This window comes from Camellia sinensis, chromosome 8 (genome assembly GCF_055761805.1).
Source record: "Camellia sinensis isolate YWXY chromosome 8, ASM5576180v1, whole genome shotgun sequence".
NCBI lineage: Eukaryota > Viridiplantae > Streptophyta > Magnoliopsida > Ericales > Theaceae > Camellia > Camellia sinensis.
Genome location: NC_138968.1, coordinates 181,540,325 through 181,563,599, shown reverse-complemented (window position 1 = coordinate 181,563,599; position 23,275 = coordinate 181,540,325). Strand labels below are relative to the sequence as shown.

Genomic DNA, 23,275 nt, shown 5'->3' with positions numbered 1-23,275 from the left:
GTGTTAATACCAGCAGCGACGGAGGTCAACTGGAGATCCCAACTTGTAGGAATGCTTGAGAAACAGAAGATGAAAAGTTTTTTGAGCGCAATTTTTATCACCTTAAGATTGAAAAAAGCAGTCATTTCACAGACCTTGTGGAAGGGATGAAATTGGTGAAACTTTGTTAGACAGGCTATGGTTTTGGTTTCTTTAGTGTTGATATCTCTGTTGAGGAATCCTATTCTATAAAAACTGTTGAAATGTACTACTGCTTTTTTTTTGGGGGGGGGGGAAGGGGGGCATTTTTTTTAATAACATAATCTTTTTAGTATTTACTAGATTTAAGACCAAAAGATAAAACATTATCCTAAAGAAAAAATAAATACACAAATTGGCATTACTAGAAAGAATCACAGTGCTTTTATTTGTTAGATTATTTTATTTGGTCTGAGCTCACTGAACAACAAGAACCAAACAATACATTTGAATTCAAGGATGGACCACAAGAATGATGCATCTCCAGCTGTATATCCTAATACAATCACAATTCCTGTCCATCAGAGAGAGTCCTACATTACCCACTATAACTATATAGAAGTGTGACAACAGAGATGAATTGTGGATAGAAGGATATGAAATTGAGATACTTAAAAATCTTTTGAAGCCTTGTGATTGGTTGATGAGAAAGTGGTAAGACTGAGCTTTTCACCACCACAACTTCCATTCATCCAATCTTAACCACCCATCTTTGATTCTCATTTCCTGCACAAACAAACACAGACAGACACACACACATATATATAATGTAGATGGTAATACAAGAAAAAGAAAACAGTTTTAAACTCAATTCTAAGCTTTGAAAAACCATGGCAACAATGTCAACTGCAACCAGCACTAGCACTGTCCTCAGACCCACTCCATTTCTGGGTCAAACCAGGGGAGCAAATGCCAACCCTCTCAGAGATGTTGTCTCTATGGGCACTGGCAAATTCACCATGGTGCATCTCTCTCTCTCTCTCTCTCTCTCTCTCTCTCTCTCTCTCTCTCATATTTTCTTGTGTTTGTAAGGTGAGAAAAGTTGTGGGTTAATGGTTGTGGTGTGAACAGGGGAATGAATTATGGTACAGGCCGGACCAGGTGAAGTACTTGGGACCCTTTTCAGCTCAGACTTCGTCGTATCTGACTGGAGAATTTCCCGGCGATTATGGATGGGACACTACTGGTTTGTGTGCTAATCCTGAAGCTTTTGCCAGGAACAGGGCTCTTGAGGTAAATCTGCTGATATAGTTGTTAATTTCTCCATTGAACTTGAAAGTTTGGTTTTGAAATGAATCAACTAGGCAATGGAAAGTGCATTGGCATTCTCTATCTTATTTACCAAAAATATAAACAAATAACTACTATAATCCCATTTGGTGCAACTATAAGCTAATAATCTAAACTATGAAGTTAAAAACATCCCCTCTCCTATATCTCAATAATCTAAACGTGTAACTTTTTTTCAATAGGAGGGAAAAAATAAACGAAATATAAGTTTTTTTTTTTTTTTAACGAAATCCCTTCTCTTTTCTGTTTCCTAAGAGCTAAACAGACCATAACATAATTGTTACTTAACTTTCAAGTCATCCACGGAAGATGGGCCATGTTGGGAGCCCTAGGTTGCATCACCCCAGAAGTCCTTGAAAAATGGGTCAAAGTGGACTTCAAAGAGCCTGTTTGGTTCAAAGCTGGAGCCCAAATCTTCTCCGAAGGCGGCCTAGACTACTTAGGCAATCCAAATCTTGTCCATGCCCAAAGCATCCTGGCAGTTTTGGGTTTCCAAGTGGTACTTATGGGCCTTGTTGAGGGCTTCCGCATTAACAGCCTTCCTGGAGTCAGAAAGGGAAACAACCTGTACCCCGGTGGACAGTACTTTGACCCACTGGGCCTTGCCGATGACCCGGTCACCTTTGCCGAGCTCAAGGTGAAGGAAATCAAGAATGGCAGGCTAGCCATGTTCTCAATGTTTGGTTTCTTTGTCCAAGCTATTGTCACTAGTAAAGGCCCACTTGGGAACCTGTTGGACCACCTTGACAATCCTGTGGCTAACAATGCTTGGGTCTATGCCACCAAGTTTGTACCCAGATCATAAATTCATGATAATCATTGATCTTGTGTTGTGTTAATGTATGAAAATGGTTTTTTTTTTTTTTTTTTCTAGGTACATTTTATAGTTACCACTTTGTTGGATTAAAATGTTCAGACGGCTTACCTTTTGCAATTATGTAATTTAAAAATTTACAATCCATTTATTTCGATAAAAAATATTTTTCCAAAATACTTGTTGCATTTTATTGCATTTGAGTAAATTAACTAAAAATATTTTCCACCACAGAAAATAAGCTAATTCTGACAAAAAAAAGTTGTCAACCTTTAATAAGCAAAAAAATATTTTAGGAATCGAACAAGACAAACTAGAATCTTACTACTGCAACCACACTACTACCACAAACACTTGCACAGCAAAGAGAAATTAAACATGTAGCTCCGAAATGATCTCCCGAACCAAAGATCAATTTCATGATGAAGTTAAATGAGACTTGTACTCTTTCTTTCACATCTCAAACCTAAGTTTCAGCTTCCGAAGCTCGTAAATAGGATGCCCTGATTTGACCACAGCAATGCCTTTGGCCTCTTCATCAAAATCCTGCTTCCGTTGCTCAAACTCCTTCACTAGATGACCGACTCGTCCAGCACCGACATCTCTACCAATATGTGAAACCTTGATGGGCGTGTTTCCACCGGTAGTTTGTGCTCCCATGGACATGGTTTCCTCGGAATCATAATAGTGGGGCGAAGCGAAACCATCTACCCTCCCAGGTTGAATTGCAGTGTTGTCAGTAGCAAGACTCCTCTTGACCGCATCCAGATTCACCTGAAGTAAAAATATTACAACAATTTATATTTAGGCACATCAAAAATTCAGTTGTGCGGCACGAAATTCCCAAATATTTGGCTACAACTGGTCTGAGGGAGTTCATACAAAAGCTTTTTTTTTTTCTTTTTGATGCCCCCAGATTAGATCAGCAACTTGTACAAAATAGAATAGATAAAACAACTGTGTATTTATGCCGTCTCCAGTTAATGGAATTTTATCAACTTTAGAATTCTTTTCCCTTCTCAAAACTTAATCAGAATTCAATCTGCCATCAAGAAGTGGTCATAACCCAAGAAATTTATTTGTTTCTACAAATGGAAAAGTCTAATAACCATTAAATTTACATCAAATAATAGTCCAGTAAGGAATTAGAGGCACATCATGCCAATACTAAAGAGAATTTAGAGCCTATCCTGTAGCTAGAGATCAGCTAAAACCAGGTCAATGTTACAGAAAAACCTCAATATCACTCACTGATTAGTAAGTCCTAGGCCCTCTTTCTTCGTAAGATCTTGGTTCTAGTATAGCTTCTTTTTTTCTTCTTTTTCTTTATATATATATACATATATATATATATATATAAAAAACTAATAAATCCTAGTATAGTTCTCAGTGCTTTCTTTGCATCCATACAAATTTAAATAAAGGAAGGAGTTTTCAGTTATCCCATGACACAGTCGACAGATGCAATGTCAGCCTCAAATAATGATCAAGATCCACCAATGATAGTTTATGTGCAACAGATCCATTGACTAATTGAACTGAATGAGCCAAGGCAATCCAATTTGCACTTTTTCCCAATTATTACTTTGTCCCAGCAAATTTTTTTTGTATTTATTTGGCTGACCATAATAATATACGTATAAAGTTCTATCCACATGCATTCATAAACATGCAAACTTACTTGCAAAGACACCATCTCCTTATGCCACATGGCCTCCATGGATTTCATCTTTGTCTCATATTCTGACCATCTTGCCTTGACTTGCTCTAATTGCTCCCTCAATGCTGCATTTTCCTGTTCCTTTTGCCCTAGAGTGGCTTCTGCCTTTGCAACACGCCTCTGAAGCTCTTGTAAAACTGAAGGCAGAACAGGTGCTTGCGATACCTCCTGCTCAATGTCCAAAAAATTTAAAAAGGAAACATTACTTGATTTTCCATCATGACTATGTTCTCAGACTTTCTATACTCAGAAGAAGGCATCCGTGTGCATTTATCTAACATTTCCAGAGTACTGATAGTGTTCCTTACAACTTTCTTTCAACTTGTAAGACTACTCATTAGGCTCGGCTGTGCAGTTAACAAGTATTACATTAACAGAACAATATTTACACGTGCAAGTTCATAGTTTTAATAATGATAATATAAGCTTAAGCTAAGATGTGGCTGGCAATCTAGAGACAGAATACTCATTTATTTACTTATTGTAGACATTAAACAATACCGGTAATTTTGTGAAATTTTATGACAACAAATGCATTTTAGTGCCACTTTCACGAAAGTCATAAAGGGATATATAGGACGAGCTAACCAAAAGAAGGCATGCTGCACATAAGGACAAACTCCTAATCATATGATCTCCATAGCATTACTATGGCAATGAACCACAGCCCCATCAAAAGTACACAGACCTGCACACACACACACCATGGAGAGAGAAAGCGAGGGGAGGAGCCTCATATGAAGATGAGTTGGCAAAACTCAAAAGTCCCCATAGTCTGATATTTCAAGCTCTCTTAAAAGTAAAAAAATTTTGTTAACCACACCAAATATAGAAAGTAACAGTGCTAGGAAATCGAGACTAGAACAGGTGCTGTGGTCCAACTTGTTATGCATAGGAGAAGTACTGACACCGGTTGTCCAGAATTAACAGCCATCAGTAACAAAAAAATGGGGGGGAACTTTCACAGTATAAGAGTACCTTGACTTCAGAAATTTTCCTCCCATGCTTTTGTTTTGTATTATCAGGAATAGAATTTTTCAATTTCTACAGGTAATTAGAATGCCTTCTTGCCAACTAACCACGAATTACTGCAGAAAGAGACCACAAGAATAGGAAAATTTTTAACAATGAAATAGCCAGTGACATGTCCAATGAATATTATAAATTACCAGATTGTAAACAGATGATTGCCCTCAGCTGCTCTTCTAGTGTCTTGCGAGCAGCCAGCATTCTCAACTTTATCAATAAACAATACTCCCTCCTAGCTTTCTCACCACGGATAACTGCAAGATTAAATTACCTTTTATTATATAATTGAAACCCCTGTGATAGTAAACAGGTTTCTCTGAATCCAATCTAATTAAGATATCATTGAAAGTGTAGACTTCAATCTAGGACTTGTATTTGGAACTTCAAAGCCTAAACATGTTTCAAGACAAAAGTTTAGTAAGGTTTCAAAGAGCTGCTATCTGTTCTATCGTTACCTGTTCTATCAACCTAAAATGGAACACAAGTTCATGTAAACTTTTAGGTTACCAATTGTCCAAAAGCTTAAGTTGCTGGGAAATGAGCCCAACAATTATATTAAGCAATCTAATACTTCCCCTAGTGTGCAACCTTGTCTCACACATGGAGGGGCAAATACTCTACAAGCACACACATAGGGGGTGTTTGGGAAGCTGAGTTTGAGGCTAAAATAGCCTCAAATAAAAAAAAAAAGCCAAAAAGCTCCTAAACAAATACTTCATATTAAAATATATATATATATACATATAGCTCGGCAGTGGCCTGTCACAGTGACAGTATAGGCACAGCCTACCACAGTCACATTGACAAGTTGTTCCATTATTGGTAAATGATGATTTTGCCCCTTTACATTAATTTTGAAAAATGTGAGGTTAGGGATAAATTTGTTATTTTAACTTCAAACATTATTTCAACACATTTTTCAATACAACAACTCAAATAAAAATTCATCTCATCTTCCCAAACACAAAAACTAAAATAGCCTACTAAAATAGTCAAAAAGCCAAAAAGTCTCTAAACTAGCCACTTCCCAAACACCCACATAATATAGTGCACAATTAACAGACATAATGGGAGAACAAACACATTACAAGAGTAACAAGACTTGAACCTAGGGCCTCCTTGAACCAGAGTTCTAATACCACATTAAGCCATAGATTGTCCAAAAACTTTAATGAGCTAACAGACATCATGAAAATAATGAGACTACAAAACCACTAAAATACCTCTTCTGCGTGGAAAAAACAAAATCCTTAAAAAATATAAATAAATAAACTATACATATCTTACATGATTACAGTGTTGTTACTCCTTTCTTGAGTTCGTGGAAGTCACGACGAGCCCGATGACCACGAAATCGTTTCTGCACCTCAAGTGTGCCTTGCAGAACTTGTTTTCTCGTATCCTCTAATGCAGCAATCTATGAAACAGCATGATACAACATCAGAGAAAACAATTTTTAGGGAAAATATTGCTTGAATTAGAAATAACTACATTTTACAGCTGCAAAAGCTCAGCAGGTTAACATAGAATTTTCTTTCAAGTTCTGAGTTCATGTAACTGAATACTCCTCCAGATAAAACATTTGATTAGGTGAATTTCTTAGTCAAACGTCAAGAATGATTTCTATTTCATTTTTTTCTTTTTTTCTTTTGTTTGATTTGACCATTTTTGTTCAAGTTTATGAAGATAACCAAAACAAATTACAAAGATGAAATTAAATCCCCACAATTATCATGAAATTAAATCAACAAATTACATGAAATTAAACAAATTACATGAAATTAAACAAATCCCCACAAATTACATGAAATTACAAAGATGAAATTAAATCCCCACAATTTATGCCCACAAGGAACTTAAGTCCCCACAATTATCATGAAATTAAATCAACAAATTACAAAGATGAAATTGAAACTCATCAAAAAAAAAAAAAAGGGGGACTTTGAAAAAACAAAAAAGAAAGAATATTCTACCCAAGAACTTGATTTCAACTATGGGTTCTGCTGCAGCAGCTTGAATGAAGATCTTTGGGACAATAGAAAATAGATAATGTCACAAAAGAACACAATTTGATCAAAGTTTTTACCTTCTTAATAAAATAACCAACGTTATCATTCCACTCTGATTCCCGAAACCTCGGCGGTGAGGCAGAAGGCTCATCTGCAAGATTTGCAGTGTCTGTTTTCTCCCAACTCTGCTCATATTCCTTCTCTTCTGGCACTGTAATAACATACGGCGATTCACCGGGAAACTCTTTGTCCTTTTTTCCCCCAAAACTACCAACTCTTGGTCGTTTAACCTCTCGTTTTTTGCTCGATTGATTCAACGACTTCGTTGGAGCAGCCATGGCGATCTCAACATTGAACTTCGCCAGCAACGACCGCCTGGCGGCGGGAAGCCGAGCCCTGGAAGTGGGCCGAGAGGGCAACGCCGGCGGCAAGTCACGCGGCTTGTCATCCTCGTCCTTTCGCTGGAGAGACTCCAACATCTCCTCCAGCGAACTCCGAGTTAGAGACGTCGGAGACACAGACAACATCAAACCCCCAAATCAACGAACGACTTCGTTCCTTCTTATAGTCGTTCGAAATCTGGTAGAAGGAACGAAGTCGTTCGTTGATTTGGGGGTTTGATGTTGTCTGTGTCTCCGACGTCTCTAACTCGGAGTTCGCTGGATGAGATGTTGGAGTCTCTCCGGCGAAAGGACGAGGATGACAAGCCACGTGACTTGTAGAAAGCAAACGATGAATATCTGTTGCGACAAAATATTTTCCGAAAATAGAATAAAAGATATTCATCGTTTGCTTTCTACAATTGCTCAGTCTTGACAGCTCATTCATACAAAGTTCCTAGTTTTGTTTCCCAAAATTTCGATTTCATGCAACGTTGAAACTACTTTATAGTCGTCAACACCACCAGCAAAAAGTAGGTTTTAATTTGTTCGGAACGAAACGGGTTTGCTTATTCACCCAAAAAAAAAAACGGGTTTGCTTCCTCACTGTTAGCGTGAGTTACGAGGTGAAGACAGCAGAAGAAGGAACGAAGGTAAAGTTTAGAGAGAGAGAGAGAGAGAGAGAGAGAAAGGTGGGGGAAGAGGAAGGATTAATGGCAGAAACAGAAATTATTATCACATTAAAAAGTTGCTTTTAAAAAACTGTTGCGGCCGTTTTTGAAAACAAAACTTCCGTTTTCTGAAAAAACACTATTACAAAAATAGTTAAAGATCACACTTTGACAAAAAAAAAGATCTCACTTTTATTGGAAGTGTGATAAAAAAAATTATATTGATATTTTAATCACACTTAATTTGATTGAGTGTGATAATATTTATTTTTTATGTCACTTTTCAATTAAGTGTGATTATATATATATTTTTCAATCACACCTTCTAATTAAAAGTGTGATTATATATACACTACTACTTTTTAATCGCACTTTTTAAACAAAGTGTGATTATATATATATTTTTTAATCACACATTCTAATTAAAGTGTGATTGTTTATATATTTTTTAATCACACATTTTAATTAAAGTGTGATTATATATACACAATTACTTTTTAATCACACTTTTTAAACAAGTGTGATTATATATATATTTTTTAATCACACATTCTAATTAAAGTGTGATTATTTATATATTTTTTAATCACACCTTTTTAATTAAAGTGTGATTGTATATACACTACTACTTTTTAATCACACTTTTTAAGTAAGTGTGATTATATATATATTTTTTAATCACACATTCTAATTAAAGTGTGATTATTTATATATTTTTTAATCACACCTTTTAATTAAAGTGTGATTATATATACACTACTACTTTTTAATCACACTTTTTAAACAAGTATGATTATTTATATATTTTTTAATCACACCTTTTTAATTAAAGTGTGATTGTATATACACTACTACTTTTTAATCACACTTTTTAAGTAAATGTGATTACATATATATTTTTTAATCACACATTCTAATTAAAGTGTGGTTATTTATATATTTTTTAATCACGTTTTTTTAATTAAAGTGTGATTATATATACACTACTACTTTTTAATTACACTTTTTAAGTAACACTACAAGAAAAGTGGGCTTATGAGACGAAACTTTTTGCGGCACATTTGCCGTCGCAAAAAATGTGACCTTTTGAGACGGCACAATTTGCCATCGCAAAAAATGTGACCTTTTGAGACGGCACAATTTGTCGTCGTAAAAAATACGACTTTTTGAGACGGCACGACTTGCCGTCTCGCAAAAAAAAATGTGACTTTTTGAGACGGTACAACTTGCCGTCGCGAAAAATATGCCTTTTTGAGACGGCACAACTTGTCGTTGCAAAAAAATGTGACTTTTTGAGACTTCATATATATAGTTACAAAATGGTTTAAATAAATGCAATGATATTTTTCTATCATAAAAAAAAAAATTGAAAAAAACGACATCGTCTTACTCTTTTGATATAACATTTCTCTTTTTATCAATTTTTTCATCTTCCTATCTCTCTGTCTCTATCTCTGTCTCTCTTCTCTTTCTCTCTCTCACTCATCACTCTTCTCTGTCTGTCTCTCTCTCTCTCTCTCTCTCTCTCTCTCTCTCTCTCTCCCCTCTCTCTCTTTCTCTCTGTGTCTCTATCTCTCTTCTCTTTCTCTCTCTCACGCATCACTCTTCTCTGTCTGTCTCTCTTTCTTTATGTCTTTATCTCTATCTCTCTTCTCTTTCTATCTCTCATTCATCACTCTTCTCTGTCTGTCTCTCTTTCTTTATGTCTTTGTCTCTATCTCTCTTCTCTTTCTATCTCTCATTCATCACTCTTCTCTGTCTGTCTGTCTCTCTGTGTCTCTCGCTCATCTCTCTTCTTTCTCTGTCTCTCTCTCGTTTATCTCTTTTTGCTATTCTCTCGCTCTCTCTCTCTCTCTCTCTCTCTTTGTCTATCTCTCGAGCATCTTTTGTTTCTCTTTTTTTTGTCTCTCTCTCTGTCTCTCTCGTTTTTCTCCCTTCTCTCTCTCTCTCTCTCTTTTCTATGTCTCTCTCTCTCGTTAATCTCTTTTCGCTTTTTTTCTCTCTCTTTTTGTTTATCTCTTGTTCATCTCTTGTTTCTCTCTCTTTTTCTGTCTCACTCTCTCTCTATCTTTTTCTCTCTTTGTCTATCTTTATCTCTTTCTCTCTCTGTCTCTCACTTATCACTCTTTTCTTTCTTTGTCTACCTGTCTGTTTGTTTGTTTGTCTGTCTCTCTCTCTCTCCCTCACTGTGTTCGCCTTGCTCACTCTCTCCCTCATCTCTTCTCTATTTATTGAGCTCCCTCTCGATTTATCGATCCAACCATGTTGGGGACCCCCAGTGGGCGGTGACCCCCAGCACCCCCACCTCCACGTGCGGGGCTGTGAGAGCAAGAGTGAAAATAAATAAATAAATAAAATTTTTTGAACCAATCAGAAAACAGTGGGGGTGGTGGGGGTCACTCCCACTGGGGGTCTAGGGCATTTTTCTTATCGATCCACTACAAGAAAATGCACTTTTAACGACCACTTTGTCTCTTTCTCGCTCATCACTTTGTCTCTATCTCTCTATCTTTCTTCTCTATCTGTCTCTCACTCATCTCTCCCTCTCACCACCCATCTCCTCTACCACATTTACCACTATTGCAAATGTCATTCCACTACCACCACTACTACCACTGTTGCCACTCCACCTCTACGATTACCATTACTACCATCATCGCCACCACTCCCCTACCACCACTACCACTACTACCACTACTACTATCATTACCTCTCCTCCACCACTGCCACTCCATCTCCTCTGTCTGTCTCTGCCTTTCTCTATGTGTCTCTGTCTCTCTTCTCTCTCTCTCACTCATCACTCTTCTCTGTCTGTCCGTCTCTCTCATTCTCTTTATGTCTCTGTCTCTCTTCTCTTTCTCTCTCTCACTCATCACTTTTCTTTGTCTGTCTGCCTCTCTGTTTTTCTCTGTATCTCTCGTCCATCTCTCTTCTGTCTATCTCTTTCATCTATCTTCTCTCTCTGTCTCTTTTCTCTCTCCCTCTCTCGTTTATCTCTTTCTGTCTCTCTCTCGTTTCTCTCTTTTCGCTCTTTCTCTCTCTATATATATATCTTTTCACCTATTTTTCATCTTTCTTTCTTTCTTTTCTTTCTCTCTCTCACTCATCACTCTTCTCTCTCTCTCTCTCTCTCTCTCTCTCTCTTTCTCTCTCTCCCCTATTGTGTTCGCGTTGCTCACTATTTCCCTTCCGTCTTCTCTATTTACTGAGCTCCCTCTCAATTTATCGATCCACTACAAGAAAATACACTTTTAGCACCATTTTGTCTCTCTCTCGCTCACCACTTTGTCTCTCTCTCTCTCTCCTCTATCTGTCTCCCACTTATCTCTCTCTCTCACCACCCATCTTCTCTACCACCTTCACTACTACTGCAAACGCCATTTCACTACCACCACTACTACCACGGTCGCCACTTCACCACTACGACTACCAGTACAATATTTTTCATTAAAATATTACCCCTACTTCTACCAAATAAAAAATAATAATAATTTTTTTTTTATTAAAAAAAATGAAACAAATAAATTTTCAAGCTTAATTAGTAACCAAAATAAAATAATTTTTTTTAAAAAATTTTATTTTAACAAAAAATAAAAAAAAATTTGCGACGACAACCCCTATCGCAAAAAATAAATAAATTAAACAGTGTTATTTTATTGTTTAAATTTTTTTTTTTTAAAAAGATTTTGATTTCCTTCCCCCCCCTTTTTTTTCCATTCCCGCTCTGTTCCTCACCGCCCGCCCAAAACCAAAAAAACCCTAGTCTCTTCTTACCCCTCCCTCTCTATCGACCGATCGACTGTTGAAGGGTTTATATGTGGAGATGAAGTTTGAGAGGCCGAGTAAGATCCAGACGATCAGTTTGCCTATGATTCTGTCCCCTTCAGTAGCGGCGAGATTTCAACCTGGAAACAGTGCTCTCTCTTCGGCAGCGAGACTGCTTGGGCGGCGGCGACGATGGAAGGGTTTCGTTCTCTTCTCTTCGATCAAAAAAAGTATCAGTTCGATTCTTGAGGTATGTTCGGATTCTATCCTTCTCTCTCTCTCTCTCTCTCTCTCGCTCACACACACACACACATTCACTCCATATTTGTTCGATTATTTGGTGTTTTTAATTGCAATTTCGATTATGGGTTTGTAGAATTTTGATCGATGGATTAATGTTATGGGTTGTTGGATCTATTTGAGTGTTGGGTTTGTTTGGGTGTCAATATTGAGACTCTGGTTCATCAACTGTTTCAAATGCTGCAACAGAGCCTAATCGAACCTTCATGAAAATGAAATTAATGGTTACAAATCTATGTTTATACAAAGAAGGTTTGATATATATATATATATATATAATAGAATATACCTTTCGGACGAATCCCAAGCCTGTGGAAATGGTCATGGATGAGTCGGTTCTTTAACATCCCATGAGAATCCAGGCATCTTTTTTATCAAAAGAATTCCTGAATATTGATTTGTTTTCTCAATTTATTGGCTAATTTGTTGGCCCCTGATGTTGGTATTCAAAGCTAGTCCGTTGGTATTAAGGAGTGTGATTACTTTTTTACCCATGTTGCCCTAGCCCTAACTCATCAAAGTAGCAGCAGCAAAAGGGAGAGGCAAGAGAAGCTCTTCTTCTTCTTCAGATTTCCAATCTCGTACAGCAAGCTCTCTTCAAAAGCTCTTCTTCTTCTTCAGATTTTCAATCTTGTTGGTGTTGCAGGTGAGAAAAGCTAATTAATTTATTAATCTTGTTGGTGTTTAATTAATCTTCAGATTTTCTGTTCTCAGTTTAATTAATTAATCTTGTTGGTGTTTGGTGTTTCAATCTTGTTCTCAGTTTAATTAATTAATTTATTTTTTTCTTTTATTTAGTTCGATTTAGTTCATCGTTTCTTGGATCTAAACTTGCATTCATCTGTGGCTTTTCTATGCTCTGTATAATAGATCTAAACTTGCATGCTTGGGTATATGCCAGATTGGGTTTTTTCTTTTTCTTTTTCCTTTTGGTTTATTTTTTAATCTGAGTCTTTCTTGGGATGATACCAGTATTTCTTTGATTATCAAGTTGTCTTTGATTCAAATTAGTTTAATTTCAGACTGTACAAGGACGAATTGGGTAGTGTTCTGATTATCAAGTTGTCTTTGATTCAAATTAGTGTAATTTCAAACTGTAATTTCAGACTGGAGTCACTGGAGAATGTTGATGTTTAGCTAGTTTGTGGGGATGATTTTCGTGTCTGTCGTTTTGTAGGCTAGGTGGTGCATCATTTGTTTGGGAATATTCTTTTTATGTGTAGATTTAGATAGCAAGGTCATTGGTCTTATGGTATGTGCTGCTTGAAGATAAATAAATTACTGTAATAAACACCTCTGGAGTTTGAAATTCAGCAGATTCGAAGTTTCAGCGTAAGTTTTTGAGCTACTTTTTAAGTACTTGCAAGTTTCTCTCAGATTTCTTTTTTGTCAATGTTGCCTTTGGAATTAAAAAGTAGTTCCTTTTTTTTTTCAAGGTTACACATACAGAAAATAAGATTGAAAATTTGGTTAGTTTCTTATTTTCCAAAACTATTAAAAAGAAATAGTAAATTGACTTCAAAATTTTTTGAGTTTTACGAACAATTTTGTAAAAGCAAGGGCAAAGAGGGCCAAATTAGATGCACAGGTGAGAGAGTATAAGAGTTGTGTTTGTTTAGAAATGTCTTGATAAATATGACAGAAGGATCTGATATAAAACTCTCTTCCAAGAAAATTTCACTTTCCTGCAATCAATCAATGCAAAAGGGAAATTTTGATAATTTCTCCCTATTATGAGGTTCTTTGCTGTCTTTGTTGTTGGGCTTTTTGTTGCATTTATTAGCTACTGTCCTATTATGTAACTCTTTGGTAGGTTTGTTGTAAGCTTCTTAAAAAAATAAATAAATTTAGACCAATAAAATATTAAGCATATAAATTATTTATACGTAAAGCCAGTCTATAAGTTGGATTAATTACAGACCGTTCTATCTTACATACAGGTAAAAATGAAAAATTGATCTGGTATCCTCTTCATGGTGAATAGATACATAAGTTTGTGTGACCAAAGACGTAACCTCTTCATGTTTGGTAACGGGCTTTTAAGCAATAATTGACTTCAAATACATTTCAGACATTGTTGTGCGTGCTGGCCTAACTCCAAAGAACCGGGATGTCCAAATTCTTTGTTCCATGCTCACATACAAACAGATGAGGATATTTTTCATTGAAAAATGTTCTATTTGTTTGGTGGTTCTTGCTCCTTCTATTTTTATTTTTTCCTTTTTTAATATTAAACCTAACTAATTCATGAGGCCTCTAGTTCATAAAACCCTGTAATATCCAAGTGTGCTTTCCTTTATAATATAAGATGCCAGAAATTAGATGCCCTGCCAAATTGACTGTATGGGTGGGCAAAACATTTTTCTTGTTAAAGCATAAAGAAGGACAATCTACCTCCAAAATAGCTACTTTCATGCCTGTTTATATTCCCCACTTTCCATTCTTTTTGTCCACTAATGCCTTTTGGCATATTCCAATATTGTTGTCCATTTTTAAAAGAAAGGTATTTTATTTTGCATTTTACAATATCATTATTTTTGGATGAGTATGAATGCATTTACCAAACCGAAACAAATTAAACCTTGTGTCTCAATCAAGTGGGGGTGGCTACATAATTTTTTTTTTTTTTTTTTTTTTGTGGTCATTTAGCTCTATCAAAGTTTGTATGTTCTGTTAAATTAAATAAATTTATATTTTCTTTGATTGTGGTGAGTATGCATCAGATGTTAGCTCAAGTCTTCCATGTTAAGTAGTTCTCTCTCTATTCCTACCATTTCATGAATATATTCATTTCTAATCTATCTTTTTTAGTTTTACCACAAATCTATCCAAAGCATTCTCATCTCAGTTGCCCAACACTTTCTTCTACAAAGCAGAATTGCTGGCCTTCTATTGAGTATGAATGCATTTAATAGAGTAAAATAGAGGGATGGTTTTGGAAATTCAGACTATATTAGTTGGTTATGAACACAGTCAATGCATATCCCCTTAAAAATGTAATCAGTGGCTTATTAAATACAGCCACATCACCCGCATGTTTTTGTGTGCACATGTAGATGCAACTTCTTCTTAAACACACTTTTATACTATTCTCGAGAAGTTAACAGAGACTGGTGGATGACTATGAATGTGCATTGCGAAAATTGGGTCATTAATCATTACATTGGATTCCAACCTCAAGTATACAGTTGTTCCCTACTGAAACAGCGAAATGCAGAAATTGCACTCTTCATTTTTACATTTTCAAAACTAGACTTTGCGAATGTTGTGCCCTCTTTCTATTGGCTTCTTGTGCATTGCTGATGTTGCGACTTTTTGGCAATTTACTAGTTTTAAGTTTCACTTCACCAGTGTGAAAGATATTGTTTAATTGTCTTGGTTGGGTTAGTCTGTTCTCTATTGTCATTGCATGATTTGATATTTTGTGCGTGTACCACATATTTTTATAGACACACCATCATGCTTAAATCTGAGATGTGGTTATCTTGTTAGTAAATATATGCACATGCACTTCTGTTGATTTGATATGGACTTCACTGACATTTAGAACCTAGAGTAATTGGAATTGATTGATATTTACTTCCATTTTGGGGTCCTTTTTATTTTTAATCCTCCAAAATTTATCATTTCATGGTAATTTGATGACCAATATATTTACATTGCGCCATTTAATTTATCATGATTTTTTTTTGATTGTTTAAAAGTCTCTATGGTTGAGGTATTCACAGGTTTAGTCTTCTACGGTAGGTGATGAATATTTAAAGTGTATTATCATATGGAATTTCAGTAGGTTGGTTGTTACAGTACAATTTTGTTGTTGATGGAAACTTGAGGGTCCAATTGTCTTCTAATTTTGATTGTGATATCATTAAGCGACTTTTTCTTATCTTTTAACTGATTGATCTTTGAAATATAAAGGACGATGTTAAGTATATATACATATATGTATTTATATAGACATTGTAACTTACATTGGCATCTAATGTAGGTGCGTTTGATTGGGTATTGCGTAGAGGGCTCTCTTTTTCTAGTCTATGAATTTATCGAGAATGGCAATTTAGATTGAAGGCATTGTATGACAAATTTAATTCTAGAATTGAATATAAGACTCACCTTGTTTTTGTCTCATTGTTAAATTGTGAACAAATAATATTTCTATGTACTCTCAGCCTCAATTCATCATATTTACAAGTAGAAAGAGAACTTGTAATTCAAGTTGCCAATGATTGAGGAAAACATTGTTGGTAGAGCTAGCTATCTTCTGCTCTTCATGTTTATGCAATCTATAATTATTCTGTTTGTCAGGTATTTGTGTTAAATTTAATTGAATTACTTGATGCAGGTTTTGGTTGTAGGTGGTGGTGATGGTGGAGTTCTTAGGGAAATCTCTCGCCACAATACTATTATATAATTTCGAACGCCATAATTAAGTGATCCCATAGTTAAGCTTGAAGTTGCTCTTACGGTAATTGAAACTCTTGTTGCAAATCACTGATCTGCCATAGAGATAGGTCATTGACATAGTTTTATTTTGATTATTTTAAGCTAAACTAACACATTTAAGTGCATTAAATTTTCAAGTCAAGTTTGATATATGTTTTTGCAGATTTTGTTGAGGGAATAGTTGATATGATCAAGCGGTTGATGTTGGGAGCCAAAGATTATGTTGCTCTTCTTCTTCTTCTTCTTCTTCTTCTTCTTCTTCTTCTTCTTCTTCTTCTTCTTCTTCTTCTTTTTTTTTTTTTTTTGAGGACTTGAATTTTTTAGTACAGTGTATTTAAAGATGATTAATGGATAATGTCTATTATAAATTTAATTAATTTGTTAATTTTGTTATTTTTCATTTACAAAAAATTGTTTGGTGCTTGTAATTGATTTTTTTGTTGTAGCAAACCCATACATGATTTTTTTTAACAAATAATTATTTGCGACAGTAAAACAATGGTCGCTAAAAGTGTTTTTTTTATTTTTTTATTTTTTTTTTGCGACGGTAAAATAGCTGTCGCAAAAAGTCTTTTGCGACCCCATGTGCAGTCGCATAGGCCGTCGCAAAAAGTCTTTTGCGACTGTATTTTTATTACTTGCGACGGCATGTGACGGTCGCAAAAAGTATTTTTTTTAGTAGTGAATGTTATTAATCACACTTAAAAGTTGTGAAGTAAATATTTTTAATCACACTTAAAAGGTGTGATCGAAATGTTATTAATCACACTTAAAAAGTGTGATTAAAAATGACCCTTTTTAATCACACTTCCAAAAATCACACTTAAAAAGTGTGATCTAAATATTTTTAATCACACTTAAAAAGTGGGATTAAAAATGACCACTTTTAATCACACTCTCAAAGATCACACTTTAATAAAACTTAAAATGTGTGATTAAATAGCATACATCATACAAAAAAAAATGTGATCTTTATCTGTTTTTGTAGTAGTGAAATAAAAAATATTTATTGTCGAATCAATTATAAAAACTTTAATAAATGGAAGATTTTGTTTGTTGTTGTTTTGAGAAATTTTGAATTTTCAGGTGGGGTGTGGCGTTGGTGTGGGGCGTACGTTTCTTAATAGACCCGCTGTGATACTTGATAAGGAATCAAAATACTTAGTAAGAGCATCTCCAACGGTGTACCAAATGTTTCACCAAATCTGAGTCAAAAAGGGGTCATTTCCTTAATTTGATACTTCGCGCTCCAACGGTTCAACATCAAATCCGTTTCATCAAATTTGCGCTGGGCAACCGGTTGGTTGACCGGCCGGTCGACCGGCCGGTCAACCGGTAACGGCAAAATTTTTTTTTTTTTTTTTTTTTTTTTAACCGGTTTGAACCTTTTTTTTTTTTGAACTTTTTGAACTTTTGGTGGTCGACCGGGTGGTCAACCGGCCGGTCGACCGGGTGGTCGACCACCTAGACAAATTTTTTTTTTTTTTTTGACTGGTTTCAACCTTTTTGTGAACTGTCTGAACTTTCTCCGGGGCGACCGGATGGTTGACCCGTTCGTCTCATCCCAACGGTTAGGAACAGTGATTTGGTGAAATGTTTCGCCTGCACTCAGTTTGGTACCATTTTTGCTGAATTCTGGATTTGATATCGATTTGGTAAAAACGTTGGAGCTTAAAAAAGTGACTTTTTCACCAAATTTTAAATTTGATGACAGGTTTGGTTCACCGTTGGAGATGGTCTAAGTATGTTTAGTTTGAGTTTTTTAGATTAAATTTTTTAAAAATTGACTTTTTTAATTTTTGTGTTTTTTATTTTTAGTGAATATTTTTAAAATTTTAAATATTTTTTTTACTTTTTTAGATGCACCTTACTTAGATGTATCTAAAAAGTAAAAAATTTGTGAAAAAATATTTTTAAAAATTAATAAATACATAAAAATATAAAAAAAAAATGTACTGAATTCTTATATTTTTTTGTATTTTTAGTATTTAATGAATTTTTAAAAGATTTTTTTTATAATTTTTTTACTTTTTAGGTATATTTATGTTAGGGGAGTCTAAAAAGTAAAAAAATTGCTTAAAATATTAAAAAAATTTAGTAAAAACAAAAAAATACGAAAAATAAGAAAGTAAAATTTGCTGAAAAGTATTTTTTGAAAAGTGAAAATAAGAAAATGTGAATAAATATGAATATATTATAATATATATATATAAGAAAATGCTATTATAGCTAAATTTATTTGGATAAATTATATTTTTGTCTTTAAAGTCTTATCTCGTTTTTCACTTTCCTTAATTAAATTATTTGGCTTTTTTTAGATAAATTATATTTTATTTTTAAAATTTTCTCTCTTTTTTCACTTTCCTAATTAAATTATTTGGCTTTTCTCTAATTAGTTTAACAGTTGACATTAGGACGAGCTTGATCAAGGTGAAAAAATGGAATTTGAGCTTATCTGTGAGCTTATTCAATAAAAAAAAATTCTCACAAATTTGTTGATTGATTTGTTGAGACATATTTTTCATAGAATCAAATTTCAAATCTTACATCCAAACATAAACGCATCATTATTCGGTTAGGTCAACTCACCTAGTATATAGATTTGGATCGTACAAAAATTTATCGATCGCATTGTTTAGATTAAATAATGATCCATATTACTATACAATTATCAACATGTGTAAGGAGAAATTTTGATATTATCTAAAATAGTATCTATACTCAAGCATTAATAAATACTCTCATACCCAAATCTAAATCCAAACCCAAACCCTAAAAACTCTCCATCAAAGTTCCCATATTCTCCATTCATCCCTTCTCTTTTAATTTGCCACAAACCTCACTTTCTTTTTCCTCCATCTTCCATCCCCATTACAATTTTCTCTTCCCTGGAATTATCTCATACAATTGTTGCCAAACTATAGCCCTCAATCCCGTACTCTAACACCACCTTTACCCACCAATTTTCAATGTCTGCAATTATCCATCACGGCTCGAAGCTTCCCCTGAATTCCCCTAATTTAAAAACAACGCCGTTTTGATTTTTTTTTTTTTTTTTTTTGCAGAAGAAAGAAGATCAGAAAAAGGAAGAAGAAGAAGGAGGAAGGAAGAAGGAGGAGGAGGATGAAGAAGAAGGAACTGGATGGGGCCAATAAATCGGGCTGGAGGCGGAGGTGGGGGGGCAGGGGCGGAGCTGGAGGCGACGGCGGTCGGAGGCGGGGCTGCGACGAGCTGCTGCTGCTACGATCGGAGCTACTCGACGATCGGCCGGTCGGCGGCAGCAAAGAGGGGCCCTCTCCATTCCCTCTTCTCTCTCTCCTCTTTCTCTCTTTCGAGGGATTCGGGGAGAGGAAATCAGGGGAAAAAACATTTTTCTTTTTTTTTTTTACTTACTAGCGTTTGAATCACTTGATATAAGGGGTCCGGTCTTGAGAGTGTTCTGAATATCAAAAATAAAAATAAAAATATATGAGATGATAAAATTTGGTCATCATTTGATATACTCCCTCCGTCCCAAAATAATGGTCCCTTTTGGAGAATCCAACTTTTTTTGATAGTACAATTATTGCATTTGAAAAAAGTTGATTTTTCAAAATTATCCTTTTGATAATACTTTTTTTGGGAATATCAGTGTCATAATTGTACTTTTTATAGGCCATCGAATGCCAAAATCGTGCAACAGTCATGAGATGGCCTAGGGAACATCTCAAACACCTCGAGAGGAACCAATGTAAGTTGTGAAAACTTACGAAACTAGCACGGGATTTCTGGTTTGAAAACTAAGTCGAAAAAAACACTTTTTTTACACATAAGCTTGAAAATAGATTTTCGGGGGTCAAAATCGGGCAACAGCCACGAGACGGCTCAGAGAACACTTCAAACACCTTGGGAGGGACCAATGTGAGTTGTGAAAACTTACGGAACTAACACGGGGATTCCCGGTTTGAAAATTAAGTCCAAAAATATATTTTTTCACATTTAAGCTTGAAAATAGGCCACTGGAGGTCAAAATCGTACAACAGCCACGAGACGGCCCGGGGAACACCTCAAACATGTCGGGCAGGACCAACATAAATTGTGAAAACGTACGGAATTAGTACAGGACTCCCGGTTTGAAAATTAAGTCCAAAAATGTACTTTTTCACACTTAAGCTTCAAAATAAGCCATCGGAGGCCAAAATCATGCAACAGCCACGAGACGGCCCAGGGAACAACTCAAACACCTCGGGAGGGACCAATGTGAGTTATGAAAACTTACGGAACTAGTACGGGACTCTCGGTTTGAAAACTAAGCCGAAAAATGTACTTTTTCACACTTAAGCTTGAAAATAGGATATCGGACGCCAAAATCGTGCAACAACCACGAGACGGCCTGGGGAACACCTCAAAGACCTCGAGAGGGACCAATGTTAGTTGTGAAAACTTACAGAACTAGCACGGGACTCCCGGTTTGAAAACTAAGTCAAAAATTGCACTTTTTCACACTTAAGCTTCAAAATAGGCCACTGGAGGCCAAAATCGTGCAACAGCCACGAGACGGCTCGGGGAACATGTCAAACACCTCGAGAGGGACCAATTTGAGTTTTTGAAACTTATGAAACTAACACGGGACTCCCGGTTTGCAAACTAAGTCGAAAATTGCACTTTTTCACACTTAATCTTGAAAATAGGCCATCGGATGCCAAAATCGTGCAACAACCACGAGACGGCCTGGGCGCATCAAATACCTCGGGAGGGACCAATGTGAGTTGTGGAAACTTACGGAACTAAGACAAGACTCTCGGTTTGAAAACTAAGTCCAAAACTACACTTTTTTACACTTAAACTTGAAAATAGACCTTTAGGGGCCAAAATCGTGTAATAGCCATGGGGCGGCCCGAGGAACACCTCAACCACGTTGGGAGGAACCAATGTAAGTTGTGGAAACTAACGAAACTTGCACCGGACTCCCGATTTGAAAAATAATTCGAAAAATGCATGTTAAAGTGTATATTTTATGGATAAGATAATAATTGTCTAACTTGCATTTTTTTTTTTTTTGTGTTTCATTTTTTTGCAGATTTGAGATTTGATATGGACGTGCTTAGTAATTTGGAGGGCAGATGGCACCTCATTTTGTGTTTTTGTTCATATTACCTTATATGTATTTTGGTTGCGTTGTAAATTTTATATTTTTGTTGGTATTATAGGGCATGTTTAGTAATCTGCCCTTAATATTTTATTTTTGTTGATATTAGTAGACATGTTTTTTGTTGGATATTAGGAGATGTATTTGGTAATCCACATGCGGTTGATATTATATTTTTGTGGATATTAGTAGACGTTTTTTGTGGATATTATGAGACATGTTTATAATCCGCATGCAGTTCATATTGTATTTTTGTGGATATTGTTGAAATTAAATTGTGATATTTATGAAAATGAACATATTTTTGTATTGATTTGTAATAGATATTTTATTGAACAAGTTATTGAAATGTGCAGGGAATTGTTACTGAAAAGAAAAAAATTTGGAAGAAAATAGTACCCCCATTTTCAAATATTTTAATTTTTATTAGTGACAAAATAAAAAAAAATGTCGGTATTAGTTTTCAAAAAATATGACGAATAATTTTGTCACTAATGATATAGTACGAAACAAATAATTTCGTCACATTTGCTGAATATTTCATCGTTAAATTGAAATATTTGGTGACAATGTTTTTTGTCATTGAATAATTTTCTTTTTTGCTCATTTTAGTGACGAATTTTTTTGTCACCTTTATCCATATCATTGGTGAGGAAAACTTTCATCACTAAAATATATTTGGTGACGAAATATTTCGTCGCCAAAAACAATTAAAATAAAATATTATTTAGTTTTGGTGACGAAATTAATGTTTTAGAGGACGAAAAATTCAACATTTGAAGATGAAACATTTCGTCGCCAAAAATGAAAAATAGGCGACGAAACTCTTTTTCGTCACTAGATACTTTCAGCGACGACGTATAGGCCACGAACGTGGTGACAAATTTTTTTTGTCGCAGATCACTTTAGTAACGAAAATTTGATGTTTAGAGACAAAATCAATCTGTCACCAAAGGTCTTTTTTGTTGTAGTGAGAGAAGAATAGAAAGAAGGAGAGGAAAGGCGGAGGTGACGAACAAAAAACAATAGACAGCAGAAATGAAGAGAGAAAGAAGATGCCCTAATGGCGCCGGCGAGGAGGAGCTTCTCTCTCACGTTTTGATCTACCGAACAAAAACAAAAAACAAATTAAAAAAAAAAAAAAACAAAGTTGAACATGGTGAAGAGTGGGTTAACAATCAAAGGATATTTTCGTCTTTTAGTACTCAAATAAAAGGGTAATATGGTCATTTTGTATAGGAAAGTAACGTCATTTGTGCAAAATGTATAGACTAGGAAAATCTTGATATTGTCAATTAAAGTAGGGGAATTTCTGTAATTAATAAAATCACATGAGAAATCTCTGTATTTGTCAAAAATCTCATGAGAGATAAGTGTAATTTTACCCTATATTATTTGAGACTCATGTCTACTAAAAAATAGAAAAAATTAAAATTGAATGAAATTTTCATAAAATAATTATATATTCATACAAATATTTAAAATTTAAAAAATTTATTCCTGTATAATTTTTTTTTTAAAAAAAAGCATCAACTAAATTAAAGTTTCACAAAAAATTAAGGAATGTATATAATGAGTTCATTTATTATTTTTTAATTTTTTTATGAGTTTTAACATTCATTATATAAATAACAATAAATAAATTGTCTTTACAACTTAATGTCATTTAGGCTTCGTTTAGGAAGTGAGTTGCCTTTTTAATTTTTTG

General features: G+C 34.9%; 3 protein-coding genes across 4 annotated transcripts; 2 read left to right on the top strand and 1 right to left on the bottom strand.

The window, feature by feature from the left end:
- Positions 1-406: 406 nt before the first annotated feature.
- On the bottom strand, positions 407-7,386 carry LOC114317760 (myosin-2). Of its 2 annotated transcripts, XM_082884282.1 has the most exons (7): positions 6,958-7,386; positions 6,159-6,288; positions 5,012-5,125; positions 4,821-4,930; positions 3,804-4,010; positions 2,744-2,896; positions 407-744 (listed from the first exon to the last, which is right to left on the bottom strand). In XM_082884282.1, exons 1-2 carry the CDS (start codon positions 7,357-7,359, stop codon positions 6,163-6,165), a joined length of 528 nt encoding a protein of 175 aa, XP_082740408.1. In that variant the 5' UTR covers positions 7,360-7,386; the 3' UTR covers positions 407-744; positions 2,744-2,896; positions 3,804-4,010; positions 4,821-4,930; positions 5,012-5,125; positions 6,159-6,162. The 2 variants fall into 2 exon arrangements, with proteins under 2 accessions (XP_082740408.1, XP_082740409.1); XM_082884283.1 differs by lacking the exons at positions 407-744; positions 3,804-4,010; positions 4,821-4,930 and having other exon boundaries at positions 2,759-2,896.
- LOC145797359 (chlorophyll a-b binding protein 13, chloroplastic-like) lies at positions 763-3,147 on the top strand. Its single transcript, XM_082884286.1, has 3 exons — positions 763-980; positions 1,090-1,249; positions 1,602-3,147. Exons 1-3 carry the CDS (start codon positions 849-851, stop codon positions 2,111-2,113), a joined length of 804 nt encoding a protein of 267 aa, XP_082740412.1. The 5' UTR covers positions 763-848; the 3' UTR covers positions 2,114-3,147.
- Positions 7,387-7,579: 193 nt separating the features above from the next.
- LOC114295801 (uncharacterized) lies at positions 7,580-16,920 on the top strand. The gene is made up of 4 exons (XM_082885850.1): positions 7,580-7,591; positions 10,306-11,946; positions 12,502-12,642; positions 16,339-16,920. Exons 1-2 carry the CDS (start codon positions 7,580-7,582, stop codon positions 11,380-11,382), a joined length of 1,089 nt encoding a protein of 362 aa, XP_082741976.1. The 3' UTR covers positions 11,383-11,946; positions 12,502-12,642; positions 16,339-16,920.
- The last annotated feature ends 6,355 nt before the right edge of the window (positions 16,921-23,275 follow it).